The 19,954-nt window shown below is 40.9% G+C and overlaps 1 protein-coding gene across 4 annotated transcripts; it reads right to left on the bottom strand.

The window, feature by feature from the left end:
• Positions 1–1,565: 1,565 nt before the first annotated feature.
• On the bottom strand, positions 1,566–19,584 carry LOC119713064 (uncharacterized). 4 transcript variants are annotated; one of them, XM_072026839.1, is made up of 6 exons: positions 19,440–19,584; positions 19,032–19,120; positions 15,648–15,710; positions 14,987–15,104; positions 12,278–12,347; positions 2,176–9,396 (listed from the first exon to the last, which is right to left on the bottom strand). In XM_072026839.1, exon 6 carries the CDS (start codon positions 7,722–7,724, stop codon positions 4,887–4,889), a length of 2,838 nt encoding a protein of 945 aa, XP_071882940.1. In that variant the 5' UTR covers positions 7,725–9,396; positions 12,278–12,347; positions 14,987–15,104; positions 15,648–15,710; positions 19,032–19,120; positions 19,440–19,584; the 3' UTR covers positions 2,176–4,886. The 4 variants fall into 4 exon arrangements, 1 of the variants encoding a protein (XP_071882940.1); XR_011804632.1 differs by lacking the exon at positions 2,176–9,396 and adding an exon at positions 1,566–1,691 and having other exon boundaries at positions 19,032–19,584; XR_011804634.1 differs by lacking the exons at positions 2,176–9,396; positions 12,278–12,347 and adding an exon at positions 12,356–13,305 and having other exon boundaries at positions 19,032–19,584.
• Positions 19,585–19,954: the final 370 nt, after the last annotated feature.

Genomic DNA, 19,954 nt, shown 5'->3' with positions numbered 1-19,954 from the left:
TGTATTTGTAAATATTTCATTTCTCTGAGTTTGCCCTTTAAAAACCAAGGGCATTAAAGAATCTCTTCCTGTTTACCCATTTAAGTTAAAGCAAATCAATGAAGAATCATAGGATCTAAAGTTCTTTTGTTTTTTCCTAAAATTTTTCTTAATCCTCAATATCAGATTTATCATGGCAAAGAAATCAATGAAGATACTGGTTGAATGTCAGTACCTAGGCTCTTGGATTATTACTACCATTTTTTTCCCCATAATCCATATTTAGAAAGCTAAAATGTCATATATGACTAGAGTGAACACTCCTATCTACTTTTTTCCCTTTAATACTGTTAGAGAGATCTACAGTTTCCAAAAACTACCTCATCAGAAATTCCTTAGTATCTCTTCCAGACTTCACTGACTCAAGAAACAATGTTATTGACCACACATCTTAGCTTCCTTTCTATTTTCTCTGAACATCATCTTAATTTTTGTAATTACTTTCATTAGTTAACCTATAGAGCTGGGGTTCAAGCAGATCAAGTTCCTATGTCTAGACATATGTTCCTATGTCTATGAGACTTCCCCCATTCCACACGAACACCTCTATAGTGGCATGCTGACCACAACTAATTAATAATCAAATCCATTCTTCAATGGAGTTACATATCTGGTTATCCCTATTATCAGTATTTATATCTTCCTTTTTCCCTTGCCATTTTTCCTATTACTCTTTTGCTATTTTTACTACATTTGCCATTTTCTTTTTTTAATTCTTCTTAAGTACTAAGTTAGTTTAAAAGAATTCATTATTTCTTCCGAAGTCTCATTTTTGACACTTTCTTTTACTATTTTTCCACTCTCAATTTGAAGATTACACTATTGCAGTGGAATCTATCCATCATGAAGAGCTTGATTTCGTTGAATGTTACCTTGTAGTCAGGTATTCTAAATGAATCTTGAAGTGATTTTTGTTTCTTTTTTAACTTTTATTTATTTATTTATTTATTAAGGGGATTAAAATAATTTCACCCATATAGCCCCAGCACCTTTCCTAATCTTGGGCAATTACTCGTTAGAGCAAATAATTGTCATTTGTTCCAAGTACCAGTCTTTGCTAGTAGTGACATTGTTACCAGCTTACCGTCCCCCTCCATACTAGACACCCAAAATTTTCTTTTTAAGTGAAAGAATGTCCTTCTAGAGAATGGAAGTTTTTACCCTGACATCTTTTAAGGCACTGATCCTTTATTTCCGTCTTACTATTCTAATCTTACTAATTACTATTTAACCCCCAAACTACTCTTTCCCATTATGTTTTTGTTTGTTTGTTTGTTTTTTTAACATAATTTGCAAATTGCTTTCAGCAAAGCATTAAAGATAATGTTATTTCATTAATTTAAAATTAGTCAAGGTGATTCTCATGATATTTTCTGTTGTTCTTATGCACAAATTGCAAAACACAACTTTTATTAGCCTCACACTGAATTACTTAATTACAGGATGAAATCATATTCAGTAATAACAACTAAAGCACTTAGCCGTGTTCAAGAATGAAGTGAAAATCATTTAGATTCTTGCAAGTGGGTTCTCAGAGTTCCAATACATTTTTAAAGATACTTTTATATCACATAAAACGCATTCTTTTATATGATAGGACAATCCATAACAGAAGAAAATGAAGATCTTCATCCACTACAGCACTCTTTACTCTGAAAGAGAATGTCATGCTATAACCATTACAAAGAATTTCATTATTCTCTCAACCACAGCAGCCACCCAGTGGCTACTCTTTTTAATACTCAGACACGCATAAAACCAGGAATTTAGGAAATGGTCAGAACCTGCAATTTTCAGTGATAGCCTCTTGCATTAAATATTGCTTTTATGTGAAAGAGGAAATAAAGCCATCAACATTTTTTCTGTGGAAGCAGACTCTACACAAACATTCAGAAGAAGAGGAAGAAGAAAAAAACAAAGATATGGATGTAAATGTTGTGAGGCTCTTTTGTCATTACTGTTTTTATATATAGATATAGATATAGATATATAGATATATAGATATATATAGATATATCTATATATATAGATATATATCTATATATCTATAGATATATAGATATATAGATATATATCTATATATCTATAGACACTATATATATATATATAAACATATATATAAACATATATATATAGTGTCTGTTTGCTTTTCTTTAAATAAGAGACTGTTAATAAGAAGATATATTGTTAATAAAGTTTTAATAGGAAAATATTTCTGTGATAGGCTATTTTTTTCTTTAAACTATAAATCTAGAGAGAAAAAAAAAGTTATTAAATGGAAAAAAAGTTATTAATGGATGTTAAAAGTATCAAGAAATTTAGACCAACAGCACTGACAGATGTTTCTGAACTACATTATAACTCGTTATGAAAGTTTTGCAACAGTTCTCAATCTTGCAGGAACATAAGAGAATTTATTTCATGCCTTATTTAAGTGTCTTTTTGCGTAGGTGCCAGAAAATGGCTTCATATCCAAAAGCTTGCCTGTTTTTTTTTTAACTGTATTGGTCTAGCTAAAAATGTTACTCTCCCTGCCATTTTTGCCTTGAAGATATCTGTAAACCTTCACAGTTTCAATATTAGTGATTATTAGACACTTTAATATTTATAAAGCAATTATATACAGCCAAAGAGGAACTTAAATAATAAAATTCATTTAAGATGACAAGAAGCATGAAGTTCTTCATCCACATTCTTATGATCTTCCAAATACTCTACTTGAAACCACTTCTTTCCATTTTCTAAGTTCCAAGTTTAACAAAATCTGTGTACATAATGTTTCAATAATGAGGAAAACCTCTATAAAATTCAAAAACTATAACAAATATAAATTATTATCAATGAATAATGCATGTTACTACCAGACAAGAAGTGACAGACGATTACAAAGAAAAGAACCAATACACTTTGTTGTAAATGGCATCGGTTTCTGCTGTGCATACCTAAGTATGTTGGAAGATATATACTTATTGTTACAGGAGTTCCCTCCAGCAATCTTAATATTTGGAAACTGCTATAGTGCACTCTCATTTCAATTGAATGAATGCCATTCTTTGATATTCCTGTATAAGAAACAGAATCAGGAATGATTCTTTGAAATATAAACTTGTGTAATAATTTTGCATTCTTTCACGTTATTACTAGCCTCTACAACTGTATTACTTGTGCTTTCAGTAAACTGATAAAAATTTTTGCCATTTCATCTATAATGATAATGATCTCTAGGAAACAAAATACATAATTAAAAAATCATAAGCTGACCTTCAATGTATGTTTGACCAAAGTCTGGAATTTCTCTTTGAACTGAATCTGATAATTGTGTTCTGTGCTAGAGACGATCACGTACAGTCAGGACTATGCTGCAGCTTCCTTGACACAAAGCTACACAGTCAGTGTCACCAGTCTTCCATACATGTGTAGGACAAGCCCACTTTCTGCATCAAGCTGAGTGAAGGTCTGTTGCGAAGCACGGACGAAAGCACAACAGACACCAGCAGAGTCAGATCATGCTTCACCATTTTATTGCCCGAATAGCCCAACTTTTATAGTGAATTTTACAGGGGTGGACAGTGTTTCACACAAGATTATTGGTCAAAAGCACCCGGACAAACTGTTAAGAAAATAACACCACCTTTTGATTAGAAGTTAGGAAAACAACCCCCTTTGTGCTTAACGGTCACGTAGGCCTAGTCCTTGAGGCCAGCTGCTGATAACAATATTTTCTGAGTTCCTTAATTGGGTGATGTGGGAGTCATTGCCGTGGGAGCTTCTCACAGTTACTCTGGCAGCTTGGTTTGCTCAGCTACAGCAGGCCCTGAGATTTCTAAGGCCTACCCCTGGTTGCTTAAAGCAAGCTTAGATCGAACAATTATGCCAATTCCCAACAATTCCCCCGTTTTCTTTTTGTACAGGCAGTGCTTGGTTTTACAGCAGGCGTCAAATATACAACATAACACAACTATATAACTTAACCCTAATAATACTATAATTACTGTAAGCATTTAATGGTAACACAATCTAATAGTAAGTAACACAACTTAATAGTAACACACTTAAACCTAATCACTTGATGGTGATCAAAGGCTGTTCTTGACAGTCCTTGAGGTGTCACAGCCCACGTCATTGTCAGAATGATTATCAGGAACCTCTTCATGGTCGTCTTCAGCGTGTGCAGATTCTAAAACTGCTTCAGTCCACTTTACAGTGATCCACTGGATACCTGTTCCCGGCACCACTTCAAAATCCCACATTTATCACAATACTACGTGTAATGATGATTGACACCACAATGAACAGAATCCTTAATGCCCCTTTGACTAATCCCAGTAACCATCTATGTATTGTTTCAAACAAATCAGTGAACCATTGATTGAAAGGATTGATATCATATTGAATCTTTTTAATAAATCCATTTTTCTATGATTTTTGCTGGCACCAATTACCTATGCTTTTAGCCTGCACTGTGGTTATATCCCAGGATCCTATACTGTGGCAACAATAACCTGTACTAAGGCTATATTCCAGAATCCTGCACTATGGCAACGATAACCTGGACTATGGCTATATGCACTCTCACTCACACAGTACACAGTACAATCACACATACAGAGCACAATCGTACACCCAGAGGCCTCTGGCACATCTCACTCTCAATCATACCATAACCTCAATCATACCACAAGAATATAATTTAGAATGATAAGCAAACAAACAAGTATTGTGTCTCATTGTGTTCCTCGTGAAGTGACTTGCAACACTTTGTTTTAAAACCTTACCCTTACACAAATACTTTCAACACAAAATACCTGGACATTTAAGAATAACACATATAATTATTAATACTCCAGTTAGTATCCCTCCAGCAGCTGAAAACCTACTGTATGTCTGCAGCTACAGGAGATCTTTGTCTGCTCCTGCGGTGAGCAGCTGAGAGTGGAGTCCCCTCCGAACAAAACGCTCAGGGTGCACCTACGGGCGTCCACACCGCAGCTGATCCCCGCAGCCGAGCAGTTGTTATGTGTGGCCACAGATGCCACTCCAAGCACTAAAATTGCCAATGCCGCCCTAGCTGCAACCCCGCACAATTCAACATTATCATTGCTATCCGGTGCAAGCAATGCCCATTTATGTCTGGTGATTTCATGCAACTGCAACAAGCTAGAAGCGAATACAATGAGTTTATCTAAGTAACATGGACTTCTGATAGCATTTGCAGTGATACCTTGCCAGGCCCTATCCCCACAAATCAGAAAAACATCAGGAGGTAAGGCCAAAGCTGTACAATTGTTCCAAACACTGTAGTTGTTACCCCTTGTCTCCATGCTATGAACCCCTAAACCCTGCTTAGCAGCGTCATTGTAATCACAGGTGTTATTTGTATTTTTGTACCGGTATGGCCTTTTCCAGGTTCCTGTAGCAGGAATCATCTGATATCCACGGCTACATTCACATTTGTAGCCACCTTTCAGGTTGATACAGATTTGACTACAGATACCAGGGTTTTGACATTCATCAATATCTCCACAGTTTCTCTTGTCTACAAACTCAAACCCAGATGGACAGTCACATTCATTTATGTTGCATTCCTTCAGGGGCTCATCACCCCAGTCCTTGCAGTCTCTCTGCTGGTTACACACTTTATTGATATCTATGCATTCTCCACTTTTGCACTTGAATTTGCCAGGTCCAGAGCACTGAATAACATTGTTACAGTTTGCTTCATCAGTGCCCTCCAGACAGTCTCTCACACCACTGCACTGCCTACTCACATGGACACAGTTCCCATCTTCACATCTGAACTGGTCTGGCCTGCAAGTCTGAGAAGGGCAGTTAATTTCATCACTTCCATCCTTGCAATCAGGATCTCTGTCACAGTCTTTTTCACCTGAGCCGCACTGCACCTCACTCACATAACACTTCACCAGAGGTGCAGGCTGGCGGCCACACTGCTCCAAAGATTCATCCGAGTGGTCGGAGCAGTCACCTTGACCATTGCAGACAAAGCTTTTGGAAATACATTGTCCACTACTGCATGTGAACTCTGCTGCACTACAAGTCACATTGCCACAATTCTCTTCATCTTCTCCACTGTCACAGTCTCTTTCACCATCACATTTCCACGACACTGGGATACACTGGGTCGACTGAGGACCACAGCTGATTTCATTTACCCGGCATGTTCTCATATGACACAGCTCAGCACTCTCATCAGACCCATCTTCACAGTCCGGATCCCCATCACACTGCCATCTGTTTGGCACACACTGACCACTGTTGCACACAAAGTCAGATTCAGCACATGTCTTCTTCACACAAGCACTCTCATCACTGCCATCTGAGCAGTCTTCATCACCATCACATTTCCAGGACACTGGTGCCCGCCGCCCCGCACCTGTGTCACTTATACTACTGCTATTACCCGTGCCGTCAGTGTCAGTGGCATCCTCCTGGTACCGTTTCTGTCTTTGCCGCCCCTTACTCTCCCCCTTTTCTTTTTGCCACTGACCATTCACCACAAATGGATGAGACACATGATTACTAGTTAGGAAAGAGAGTGGAACGTCTGCTATACGGCTGCAGGCTATCTGCTGGTTTTGGTAATACTCCAGCTGCCTCTCTGCCAGGTCCACGCGCTGCAGCAGGTTCTCAATGAAGTGCTGGAGCTTGGCTTTTCCCCGCAATTCTTTTTCTGCCTCCTCCTCGAACTTGCTGAGGCGCTGCTTCAAGGCTGCGATCATCTCCACCGCCACGTTCACCTGCCTGCTGAGCACCCGCTCCCTTCGCTGCACCTCCTGCTGCTTCTGCGAGAGCTGCACGAAGGCCTCCCGCACCTCCAGCAGCTCCGCCGTCTTCTGGGCCAGCTCCCCGGTCAGCCTGTCGAGCCGCTTCTCCTTCGTCTTGTCCACGGCCTCCACCATCCTGCTGAACTTCGCCCTGACATGCGCGTCACGGCCGAACCGACCACGCTCCCCGCAGCGCGGGCAGTGGGACGGCAGCGCCGGGCCGGCCACGGGCAGCGGCTCCGGCCAGGGGAAGCCGCCCTGCTCCGCGCCGTCCTGCTGCATCCTCCGCCTCGGCGGGGCGGGCTTGGGAAACTTCGGGCACAGGGACCGGGACCGGCCCCAGCCGAGAGGTGGCCGCCCGCGGCCGCGCTGCCCCGGCCGGTGCCGGCGCCGGGGCCAGGGCCGGGAGCGGAGCGGCCACGGGAGGCGTTTGCGACTCTTGCCGCTGTTCCGGCCGTTTCCCGGCATGTTGCGTCGACATGCCGCTTCCTTGTGATTGTTCGACTGACAATTTGAGCACCATACTGCCCCAGCCCTGCAGTTTCGTCTCACGTGTCCAAAAGCACCACAGTGCGGTAACTGGTTACTAGGGGGTGGTACTTGACCACCGGCGGTTTGCAAAGGAGCAAGAGCTGCAAGGACCTGACTCTGTGTAAACTCAGCATGCTCTTTCACAGCCTGTGCCTGTTCTCGCATGCTGTCACCTAATTGCTTTACTGCCTCTACTAACATAGCCTGTGGGCCTACTGGTACCTGAGCCATTCTTTCCAACTCTTCCTCGATTGTCCATGTCCCGGGCAAGGAAGCCAATATATTGCGAGTAGAGGGGTTGCTATTCTGAATTGCGCACTGTTTTAATATCATGCTGGAGGTAATCGGGCACCCCTGCCGCCTGTATTGCATTTGCAACGCGATCAATAAAAAGCCCAAATGGTTCCTCTCTACCCTGTTTGATTCCCATGTAGGAAGGTATTCCCCCTGGCTCCTTTATCCGATCCAATGCTCTTCTGGCCGTTCTCATTGATTCCTTGGCTTTATCAGGTCCCAGCAATGCCTGTGCTTCTGTCCTAAAATACGGTCCTATCCCCATCAACTCTTCCAGCGTGACCCCATGTAAAGGGTCCCCCGGTGGTCTTATCACTGCGACTGATTCTTGACAAGCAGCCTGCCAATGGGCATTAAATAAAAGCTGCTGGTGTTGGGTCAAAACTAACTTCATTATGTTGCGTATGTCTCCTGGAAGCAAAATATTTGTTCCCCAAATGTAGTCCAGCATGTGTCTCGTAGGTTCACCTTTCAGACCTGAGTCATTTACTGTGGACCGCAGCTGAGTTAACAATTTCCAGTCCAAATTCACTAGATTAACCATAACATTACCCTGGGCGTCCGGTGGTGAGTATATTACTGGGAAGGCCTCTGGAATCAATTGTGCAGCTATCTCGTGTTCACCCTCACGTAGGGCCTCATTTGCTATTTGGTTCCACATCCTCTGCCTCTGTTGAACACCGTCTGTAAACGGGCTGGTGTTTTTTCTGTCTGGTTTTTGCTCTCTTATTTCCTCGTCCATCTGAGGGTTAATTAACACTACCAGCTCTTCCCGGCAATCCCAGTCGCTCTGTAGCGGCAGCAGCGACTCTCTGCTCAGCCTGATGTATAGCTAAGGCGTTAGTGACTGTTTTCCAAGGCTTCGATAATTTTTTAGCAGTCTTATTGTCATTAATAACTTCATCAAACAATTTGTCCCCAAATTTGCGCCACTCTGCTTGTTCAAAAACTGTATCCGGATTGATAAAACAACCCTTTGTTACTCCATATGCTAATAATCCTGGTAAATCCTTTTTGCAGTCTATACCCTGCGTGCCTCATTTTTCTAAGAAACATTTGAGCAAATCATAGGCCGCTTGTCTCTCCATGCCTTTGTTTATACTGTTACAACCTTTGCAAGACAAGTGACTGGCAGGGACCGTCTATAGGTGCTCCCGGGCGCTCCCGGGTGCGGGGATTGCGCGTTTACGTCCCGTTCACCTGTCAGAGTGCAGGTGCGGGGATTATCGTCCCTTTTACCTCTACCGCAATTACTTCAGTGTCCCGCGATTACTTCAATGTCCTGCGCGGTTCCGTACCCCGCGTCTCTCACCGTGAGTCCCCGCGTCCCACCGTGTCCCGCGTCTCTCACCGGGAGTAGCGCGTCTCACCGTGAGTCCTGTGTACAGCGTTTGCGGCTCGGTGTCTGGTCAGCTGCAGCGCCGGTCCGATGTCCGCTCCGAAGTTCCGGCGGCGCTCCGATGTCCCGCGCCGCTCCGATGTCTCAGTCTCGGCGCTGTGACCCCGGCGCTGGTCCCCGGCGGCACTGGTCCCGACGCCACTGGTCCCCTGGTCTACCTGCGTTCGGATGTGCCGGCGCCGCTGGTGTCCCGCTGCGCTGCGATGTTTGCCCCAGCGCCGCTGCGATGTCCGTGCTCGGCTGCGATGTCTGCTCCGGTGCTGCGATGTCCTGCTCCGGTGCGATGTCTGTTCAGGTCCTGTTCAGGTCTCCCGCTGCGATGTCCTGTTCAGGCCCTGTTCAGGTCTCAGCCTGTTCGGGCGCCATTTGTTGCGAAGCACAGACGAAAGCACAACAGACACCAGCAGAGTCAGATCATGCTTCACCATTTTATTGCCCAAATAGCCCAACTTTTATAGTGAATTTTACAGGGGTGGACAGTGTTTCACACAAGATTATTGGTCAAAAGCACCCAGACAAACTGTTAAGAAAATAACACCACCTTTTGATTAGAAGTTAGGAAAACAACCCCCTTTGTGCTTAACGGTCACGTAGGCCTAGTCCTTGAGGCCAGCTGCTGATAACAATATTTTCTGAGTTCCTTAATTGGGTGATGTGGGAGTCATTGCCGTGGGAGCTTCTCACAGTTACTCTGGCAGCTTGGTTTGCTCAGCTACAGCAGGCCCTGAGATTTCTAAGGCCTACCCCTGGTTGCTTAAAGCAAGCTTAGATCGAACAATTATGCCAATTCCCAACAAAGGTCTACATGAAGTCTTTTAGCAGCACCTACAGATTCCTGTTTTTTTTTTTGTTTGTTTTGTTTTGTTTTTCTCTCAGAGATAGCCACTTCTTTTTGTCACATTTTCTGCTTACTTAAATTTCTTTTTCTTCTCCATCATTATTAGTCCCCAACTTCAAGATGACCCATTTATTTCTGCCCATTTTTCTTTGTAGAGGGTTCAGAACCTCTAACTGAGAACCCAGGAATCAAACATTTTGACACATCTACTTGTTGGTTTGACACCTGGAATTTGATATATAAGTTCAGGTTGAGGAACTGGTATGTTCTCCAAAGCAGACTGCAGGCAACACACAAAAAGTTAATGGAAATATGTAATTTCTTCATACATCATCCCTTCTCATGGAGGAAAGTAGTTACTAACTTATCTTTGTTCAACTCCTTAACCTGAAACTATTTGCTCTCAATAATTTATATTTGACTTTAATTACGTTTCAGTTCTAAGTTCCAATGAATTCTGATAGACCATATTACTGAAAACATTTGCTTAGTGTTTGCATCATTTAACCAAGGCTAGGGTCGATAAATATTAGCTAGCAGTAGGCCTACAGTCCTAATTTTTATTTTTTTTTAAATTCCTTCTGCTGGACTACAGTACTACCTGAAGCTATGACTTCAGTTTTTCCACTGCAACATGCTTAGCCACTGACAGACTAGGCTGTTGTATGGATAATACCCTTGCCAGAATTTTAAACCCTGCCCAGTGAGATTCAATTTTTATTGGACATTGGAATTAATAATGAAATCAGTTCTTAACTGAATTTAGCAAATCCCAAAGACCTTAAATTCTCTAATACTTGATTTTTTATTTTCCACTTGGAGTTTCTGAAACAAAATGAGAATAATATTAATAAAGTAGTGGAAGTAAACAAAACCAAGCACTAATATTGGATTAATATTAATGATCCAATTAATGGAGCAGTTTGTCATTCACTGATGGATCATCAGATTAGCCATAAAACATGCAACATGTTACAAAGAAGGGTTCAACATATCCACTATTTAGAATAAACAACTGATGTAGTGTATGCCTCTGTACCTGATGTACGTAGTGTATAAGTGAATGAGAAATTTGGAAGAAGCACTAAAGTAGAGTGAGCCAGAGCACAAGACGGTATGAGAGATGAAGAGGGACAATGTGACTGTGTAAGAAAAAGACTTGGGCAACACACAAGACTAAGCATGAAGAAGCATGTGTGAGAAAGACAGAGCAAGAGAGCACGTGCCCATGACTGAACACAAAGGAGCATACAGAAGACTGACGAACAGCAAGTGAAAGGGCAAGAGCCAAGACAATGAGAGACAGCAAGTGAGCCAGAGGTAAAACGAAGAGAGTGCGTAACAGAGGGCACACGGGGGAAGGGGTGCACACCCAATGATGGCATGAGAGCACAACAGAGATACAGAGCACAAGGTCTCTTCTCTGGTATCTCTTTCAAAAATCAGCACATTATAGCATCCAGATATTTTCTCATATTAGGAAAAATCAGGCAATGTTACCCACATGAGTGATCACCACTCAAACACTGTAACTTCACATAGCATTTGGCATGAAAGGCAAATTACTGGTTTGGAAGGTGGGGGGGTTAAATCTGACAGGGAGCTAACACACACACACAAGTGAAAGAGGAACTCTTCACACGCTACTTTCGTGTACAAACAAGAATTTCATCACAGTGGAGCAAAAACATATAGTAGCAATAGCACAGGTGTCCTATGATCAGCAATATCAACAATAAAACCACAATCTCACCAAAGACAGGAGAGAATATTTAAGGTTTTAAAAACAGAGTCAAAAGTTAGTAATTATTTAAAAAAAAATGACTCACCCACTCACCTAGTGCATTTTAAATTGGAGAGCAAAGTTAGGAGAAAGACAGCAGCTGTCTCTTTCACCAATTACCTGCCAGTGCTAAAGTACTACATTTGCATCCACAAAATGCAATGCAAAACTAAATTTTACTGCATTAAGAGAACTGCTTAGTCTATCGCTTCACAGTTCAGAGAAAACATAGAAGACCCAGAACAGAATCTTGATGCACTTCTGTTTTAAAATGCAAGTCCTGACAACCTGACAATGTTTCATGTAGCCCCTTTATCTCAAAAAATATATAATAATAATAAAAATTAAAATTAAAAATCTCTCTCTCATATGAAACTTGAGCTATCCCAGAATGTATTGTTTCATTTCCAGCACACATGAAATGTAACAAGATATTGCACTTTGGTTGCCTTTTAAAAACAGAAGCACAGCAGAACTCAACATTATCCATAATCCTTTCATTCACATATTTCCTCTCACCTCTTTCATTTTTTAATCAGAGAATTGAATTATTATTGGCCTTAAAAGGCTGATACTTTACCACATCTTGCAAAGTACAAAAGCAACTTTACCTTTTCCCTGCTGCAGCCTGCCTTTTGTTCTTCTTAATCTTTAGATTAGTCATTTTTAAAATCTTCTCCACTGTGAAATCAAATAAATACAATTAGATAACATTTCATTTACTGGGGCTAGCATCCTTTATTATATTAACATCATGCTCAAATTTTTATTCTAAAGTTTATTTTAAAAAATCCATTATTTCTAATGATAAAAGAACATAAAGTGAAGGCATCCAGTATCTACCACACTGTGTTGGGTTTATGAGGCAAGGTTTTGGCAGAGATTGTCCTCCAGACTGTGGAGAAGACCACAGTGAAGCAGTCCTCCTGCAGACCACGGAGGCCCCTGCAGCAGTTGGTTGCGCTCTGAAAAATGCTGCTGCCCATGGAGAGCCCACACAGGTGTTTTTTTGGCAGAACTGTGGCCCAAGTTGGGCCCATGCCTGAGCAGTCTGCTGCTGGAGGACTGCACCCCACTGGAGCGTTCTTGAAGAATGGCAGCCAGGGAGAAAGGGGAACTTGTTAGGAGGAAGGAGTGACAGAGGCTACCTGTTACGAAGAGACCACAACCTCCACTGCCAGCCTCTCACACCATTCAGGGCTCAGGGTGCTGAGGTGGAAGAGTTGGGAGTGAAGTTGAGCCTGGGAAGAAGGAGCAGGTGAGGGGCAGCTGTTTTTGTTTTGTTTCTCACCACGCTTCTCTATTTTTACTTGACAATAAACTATAATAAATTTCCCCTAGTCAAGGGTTTTTTGGCCATGATGGTAATTGGTGATTTCCATGTTCTTATCACAGGTTAGGAGCTTTTCCACCCTGCCCTGTCAAGGACAGGGTGTGGGAGGCTGGAGGAGGCTAGGTGGGCACCTGGCAGTTGCCACGGTCAAGCTGTTTTACTGGTAAATAATATTCATGGTGTATTTGGGTGACCCCTGAAGAGACACTCCAGAATACAGACCCAGGTCTGTATTTCCATGAAAAATACATGCCAAAACAAGCTCATTTTAAAAATCTTACCCCCTTTGCAGAAACATACCTGTCTCTAAAGGGAAAGAGGAAAAAAAGAAAGAATTAAATGAAGCATTTGCCCTGCCAATAACCATTATTTATTAATGGCAACACCTCACACATAGTCTGAATTAATCATATTGCTTACAGAGTTTGCATTTACTGCAAGGTAAGTTTTAAATTTTTATAGATGGTTAAAATATAAATGTATCCTAAATTCTCAGAAAGTTGCAAGCATAGAGGAGTAATGACTCTAAATTTCTTTACGAGCATTACGTGGGCAAAAATATATGCTGGGTTTTGACTGCGGATTGGATTCTCGTTAGAGAGAATACTTTTCTTCTTTTTTTTTTTTTTTTTTTTTTTGAGCAGAATAATAAGGGTGTATTCTTATAGCTCCCTTTCTACCTCTACAATTACTTTAAAATGTTGTGAAGACTCAGCTTCTCAGCACAAGCTAAATAGGCAGTTCTTTGCCAAGATCCCTGTCCATTGTGCATTCATGAAAGCAAACATGAATGCCATTGATCCCAGCAGGAAGGCTTGCAGGCTTGACACACTCTGTGCCAAAGCAAGGGCTCTAATTAGTGATCCTTCCAGCTGGACAGTAAAGGCCTTACCCTTCCTTAGGGAATAATAAGACAGGCCATGTCTGAAGTCCCCAAATAAGCTTTATAGAATAGGGAGCATGCAGAGAACTGCATTAAAGGCACTAAACCAGCCGACACAGGTGACCGAACAGTGAACTGTGCACTTGGCAATGAACAGAAAAATGCCTGCTACACAAGCATCATCTGGTCTTTGGTTCCTCCTGTTTGCCTGAATTACTGTCAGAATTCAAAGGACTGTAATGGATGGCGCAACTATTTAAAAGAAAGCAATAGATTTGTTGCAACAGCGATAGTTTTGAATATCTTCAAACCTTTTCTTCAAAAACAATGCTTGTTGACAATATAACATACCAATTCATAACATCACCATTCTTTGCAGAATAATGATAAAAAACTCATTAGCAGTAACAGGCTTTGAAAAATAGGCAGCATGTGTAATTTCAGCACTTCAAAACTGTTCGCAATAAAGTCACTTTTAATTATATTTCTTTATAAAGAAAAATTATCTAAAGGATTAAAAATAGAAAGTCCTTTCACAGTAAAGATTACTAGCACTAGACTGCAAACACTGTAACCAGAGAAAAGCACTTGTACATATATGCAAAGTGTACATCTAGGTTTCTGTATATAAAAGATCTTATACAACTTCTTTTATTGCATTGCTGCTTCAGAATTCTGACAACCACAATATTCAAAACGAGAGTTTCACTGAAAAAGCAGGATCTACTGAAAACAGTGGCTTATTTAAACATACTTTACATATAAGCGCATGAAATGTATAAAGAAGCATTGACATCTTGGAAGATTACAATGCCAAAAATTGCGTGAAGCTACAGTAGAAAAAAAATCCAAATGGTATATGCATATCCATTGTATACATCAATTATCTATTAACAAATTCCCAACGTAGATAAATTCCTCCTCTGTTAAAAAATAAAAATAAAAAAATCATAAGTTAACACTTTTAAAAATAAACTAGAACGTACAAGTTTACACCCTTCTAATCCAACCACATTTGCTTTTTGAAAGCAAATGCAAATTCTAAAAGTGAAATATTAAAAGTATTTAAAAACGAAAATTTTTCACTTAGAATTATTATCCTACCTTGAGAACTGCAGTTTCTTTAGCCAAGCAAAATGCTTGGTCCTTCTGATGTTTGTTCCATTTTCACATCAAGTGGATATTAATTTTAACTACTAGCTTTCACTGAGAATCTTTCATTCTTGAAGAGAAATAAGAAAATTACTTATTGAAAACAAACAAGTCTCATTTCAAGATAGCAGCTTTTAGCCAATAGTTTTCTGATTTTCTACCTTTTGTTTAATACTGGTTATTCTTACTTGCCTGAAAGACTGCTACATTTCTCTTATCAGCAACATTATTCTATTTTTTCTAAAAATAAGATTGAAAAAAGAGAGGAAGAAAGGCTGTAAACAAAAAGCTGTAGAATACAAAGGCAGTTAAAAGTTGGCTTCACAGCTCCTCAAAATAAATACTGAAGGATTATGATTCTGTAACCACAATCAGGATCTTTTTTACATCAAAGCTAGAGAAAAAGTAATGATATTAGTGCTTTGGACTCTAAATGGAACATACTGTTATTGCTGGGCAATAACTGTCCTTGTGCTGAGTGACAAAAAAAAAAGGGGAAAAGGCGCACTTCCCCTCCCACATTCCCTGTATATCTCTAAAAATAAAGGACAGGTGAATATTCAAGGTGAAAATCAATATAATTTTTAAGATAGCCAGGAAGCCTTTAAATTACCTGAAGCACATTCTGTGCTCATTTAAAGAACATTCTGTATGCAGGCTGTAGTAAGAAAAGTATCTGTAGAATTAAGCAAAAGATCAATGAACAAATTTTCAGTGTACCACAAACACAAAGAATTCATAATGTAATAGTTATAAAACAATTGACTTTATGATTGTTTAATATTATCACAGGCTCATAGAGATGTATATTCAAGGTATTATAAGGTTGCATTAAAGAAGGTCACATTAAAGTGAGGACAATAGCTCTGAATCTCAAAGGATTTGGTCTAAGAATGTATTGGAAAACGAGAGATTCATAATAGTTTTTTCAGCCTGTTTTAGCATGTTTTCTAATACCATGAAGTCTTATGACATATTTAAAGTCAGTTTAAAGCTTATTTTTCTTCATTAAGACAATAAAGTGTGTTTTTCCTACATTCATGCTCTCTATAGCACTTTGGTTTGCACTTCTGGATGCAGCCCAGCTAGTATGCATTTTCTTCTACGTTCACTAATGAGGTGGTACAAAAATAAAAATAAAAATCAGGGAATAAATTAGGAGACTAAAATGCAACCTACAGTGAGATGCAATCTACAGGTGGAAAAACATAAAAATTGAGAAGTATGTCAGCGTAAATTCATAGAATCATAGAATCATAGAATATCCTGAGTTGGAAGGGACCCTTAAGGATCATCAAGTCCAACTCTTGACACCGCACAGGTCTACCCAAAAGTTCAGACCATGTGACTAAGTGCACAGTCCAATCTCTTCTTAAATTCAATCAGGCTCGGTGCAGTGACCACTTCCCTGGGGAGCCTGTTCCAGTGTGCAACCACCCTCTCTGTGAAGAACCCCCTCCTGATGTCAAGCCTAAACTTCCCCTGCCTCAGCTTAACCCCGTTCCCGCGGGTCCTGTTGCTGGTGTTAATGGAGAAAAGGTCTCCTTCCTCTCGACACCCCCTTACTAGGAAGTTGTAGACTGCGATGAGGTCGATTGTTAATTGATTGTTAATTGATTGTTATGCTCTGGTAAAAGACGTATTCAAGTGGAGAGAATATCTGTCCAGGCTTGGAGTCAATCATATGCAGTCAGTAGAACCTGGCTCAAATAACAAAACCAGTTTCTGACACTAGGTCCTTACTACTTCAAAAATGAGCAGCTAGGTTCATTTGATGCTAGACACTGCCCCTCTGGTAGTCTACCCAGGGCCTAGAAGGGACATACCTCCAATCTCTAATGACCTAATAGGTGGGCTGGCAGGAAACTGGCTATCCAGAAAATGACAGGTCCAAGTTTGAGGTTTGATAGGAAGGTTTTGAGAGCTCTCGCTTTGTCACAGCCTGCCAGTTTTCTATGCCCAGGAGAGAGCTCTACTCTTTTTCTTCTCATGGTTTTATTCTCCATCTGAACACATAGAAACTGGCTTCAAAGTCTCAATTCTCCCCACACTGTGATCAAATAAATGAAGTAGTATCGAGGCTCATTCTGATCTCTCCACTCTAATTTATGTACCAGAGCTCTCTAAATGGCATCTGACAGACAAACTCCCTCTGCACCCATGTCTCTGGCTGGACAGCAATTCAAATTCAAATAATAATAATAATAATAATAATAAAGCTCTCTGTCTTTCCTTCCTTTTTTGAAAACTAAGCAGTTATCACAATGACAAAGAAAAATGACTGCCCTCCTTAAGACATATGCAAACAACAGATGATTGATGATTATAGAATTTGGCTTACAGAACCTTAGTAACCAGTCAGAAGAACTGCCAATGGCATATATATGTATACAATTTTACCACATGGCATCAACTTGTACCCACCTCTGACTGCCACACACCTTAAGTTAGCACCACTCAGTCTGCAGGAAGGGGCTGTTACCTGCCTTTAATGTTAAATGTTTAATGTCTAAAAAACACACTACCGTGTATAGAACTTGTTGGAAGTCTCTCACCAAACATAAGAAACTTAACTAGCTTAGCAAACGAGCCAACCTTTCAGACTTTATGTTTATCCCTACTAATGAGAGCAGTACCACCACGATGAGGCAGAGCTGAGAAGCCTGCATGTGTGGAAAGAAACCTCACTAATGTACTGCACGAGCACTAAGCTTTACATACTGCTCAACATGAGCATTAAAATAATGGTGTGCTTTGCAAGCCCTATAGTTTTTAACAAATAAAAGAATCTGAAAAGCTGAATTAGTAAGTATTTTAGGAAAGACTTAAGTGTTAAATATTCTGTATCACTGAATTAAAGCTGAAAGGTTCCCATGTTATCCACTCTAAAAATATCCACTACCCTGCTTTACAGCCTTTTGGAGGCTGTTTTCAGCTACGATGGGGGAATAGACCCCAGCTAGACCTCACACGTATCAGACAAGCCTCAACTCCAATGCAAACGGAGCTGTCTGACCACCAACTAAGGCTCATGAAGTGACTAAACACTTCCTTGACAAGTGCCAAATGCTGATCTAAAATTCCAGATATAAACATGTAGGTAACATAGAGCCACCACTGTGGGCTCTTTATACATACAGCAATTACTTTTTTTTTTTTTTTTTTTTTTTTTTTACTAATTCAGACACCTTAGCAATTACCTAAACTATAAACTTTAACGCTCCCACAATCTATTCCCTTTAGGTTTATTACTAATTTTCATTTGAAACGGAACACCTGAAGCAATAAAACTGCTAAGCATTCATATCTATCTTGAGAACAGTAGTTTCCTAAAACTACTATGAAAGAGCCCACTATATGAACTGCACTGTTCAAACCTTACACTAACCTACAGCTTTTGGGGATTTATAAAACTCCTTGCAGAAGAGAATGTGCAGCATTTGTACACTTGGCATGGATTCTGCTATTCATTAGAAAAACTTTATAAACACTGAGTTTTTTCTGACACCACAATGATCATTCATGTACATACACATATACATGCATGCATATAAAATGGGTGAAACCTATAATGCTTAAAAATACAAAAAATTGAATGTACTTATGTGTATTCTTCATGATGTCAGCCAGGTCCTTAGAAGTATACTGACCAGTCAAAAATAACAGTATTTTTTACAGTGCTTATTAACAGTTACATCAGTACAGACTTCTAGAGAAGTTTCATGGTTAAACTTCTGACTTTAAGATCACATTTTGTTCATTTTGTTTTTTGCTTTTTTGTTTGTTTGAACTGTTCGTCTGTTCATGCTGAAATTTAAGATCTGATTTCACAAATTCAACTTTCCAGATGCCTTAAGAGCCAAGAATTAAATTCTGGATAGCCTTACTGTCCACTATATTATGCATATATTGAAACAGCCAGCCTCTTAATTAGCTGATTATACAGGGAGTTAACATCCCCTTTTTTTGCATGGAGTTACCTCATTTGGATACTCACGTTGCAGTCACATATTCCTCATGTTTCTAGCAGAAATACTTTATAGACTAGTCCATATAGGCAGCTTATAAGAAGGACTACACGAGGACCTACATGAGAAACCAGAAAATAATTTCTCTGCCATGCCATCTTGCAGGACGGAGGGGGAAGGAACCACCACCAAAAAACACTTCAGTTTCATCTCTAAAACACTGCCGCCCCCCAGAGGCAGCGTTTCGCGAGCTGCAGCTCTGTCAGCTAAAATTTGCAAAATTCGAGCAAAATTTGAGCGCCTGAGAAACATTGCTGGGCGTTTTCGCGTTAACCGGTGCAGACAGAGGTAACCGTGATAACATATAATGGAAAACCAGCCTCCGTGAGCAACATCACACCGCAGGTTAGACATGATTTGTTCCCAGGTATTGCTACCTAACCACACACGGATGGGATGGCTGCAGCTGTATTTCTGCCTCTTTGGGCCCCGGTATTAGTTATGGCAATAACGGGGTGTCACGGCGAAGAAACGTGTCCGCCCCGGGACTCGAACCCGCAACCCCCGGGTCTGGAACCGCCCCGCCCCGCCCCACTGCCCTCTGCGTGCGCACCGAGCGGGGCTGCCAGGCGCATGCGCACTGGGAGCCTCCACCCCCCCCCCACCCTCATGGCCGAGGGTGGTGGCCGCGCATGCGCAGTTGCAGCCGGGGCAGCGCTCTGGGTGTCTGGTGCCGTGGGTGGTGTTCCCACTGGATCGGTCTGGGCAGATACACATGCAACCCCATTAACTCTTTTAGAGTAGAGCGAGGGGTTAAGCCATCACCTTAAGGCTTATTCTGTCTCGATTCGTAGAGGCTTGTTTTGTCTCTATTTTGAGTTGTAAGTGACTTTGCTACCGGCTCGGTATGCGAAGATACATCGGAGGACACGCGTCTCTATGTAGCTGCCAG

This window comes from Anas platyrhynchos, chromosome 22, assembly GCF_047663525.1.
Source record: "Anas platyrhynchos isolate ZD024472 breed Pekin duck chromosome 22, IASCAAS_PekinDuck_T2T, whole genome shotgun sequence".
Lineage (NCBI taxonomy): Eukaryota > Metazoa > Chordata > Aves > Anseriformes > Anatidae > Anas > Anas platyrhynchos.
This window is presented reverse-complemented; position numbering and strand designations above follow the sequence as displayed.

Coding starts and splice junctions, on each gene's coding strand:
- LOC119713064 (XM_072026839.1), bottom strand. CDS start 7,724: ATGCAATACAGGCGGCAGGGGTGCCCGATTACCTCCAGCATGATATTA.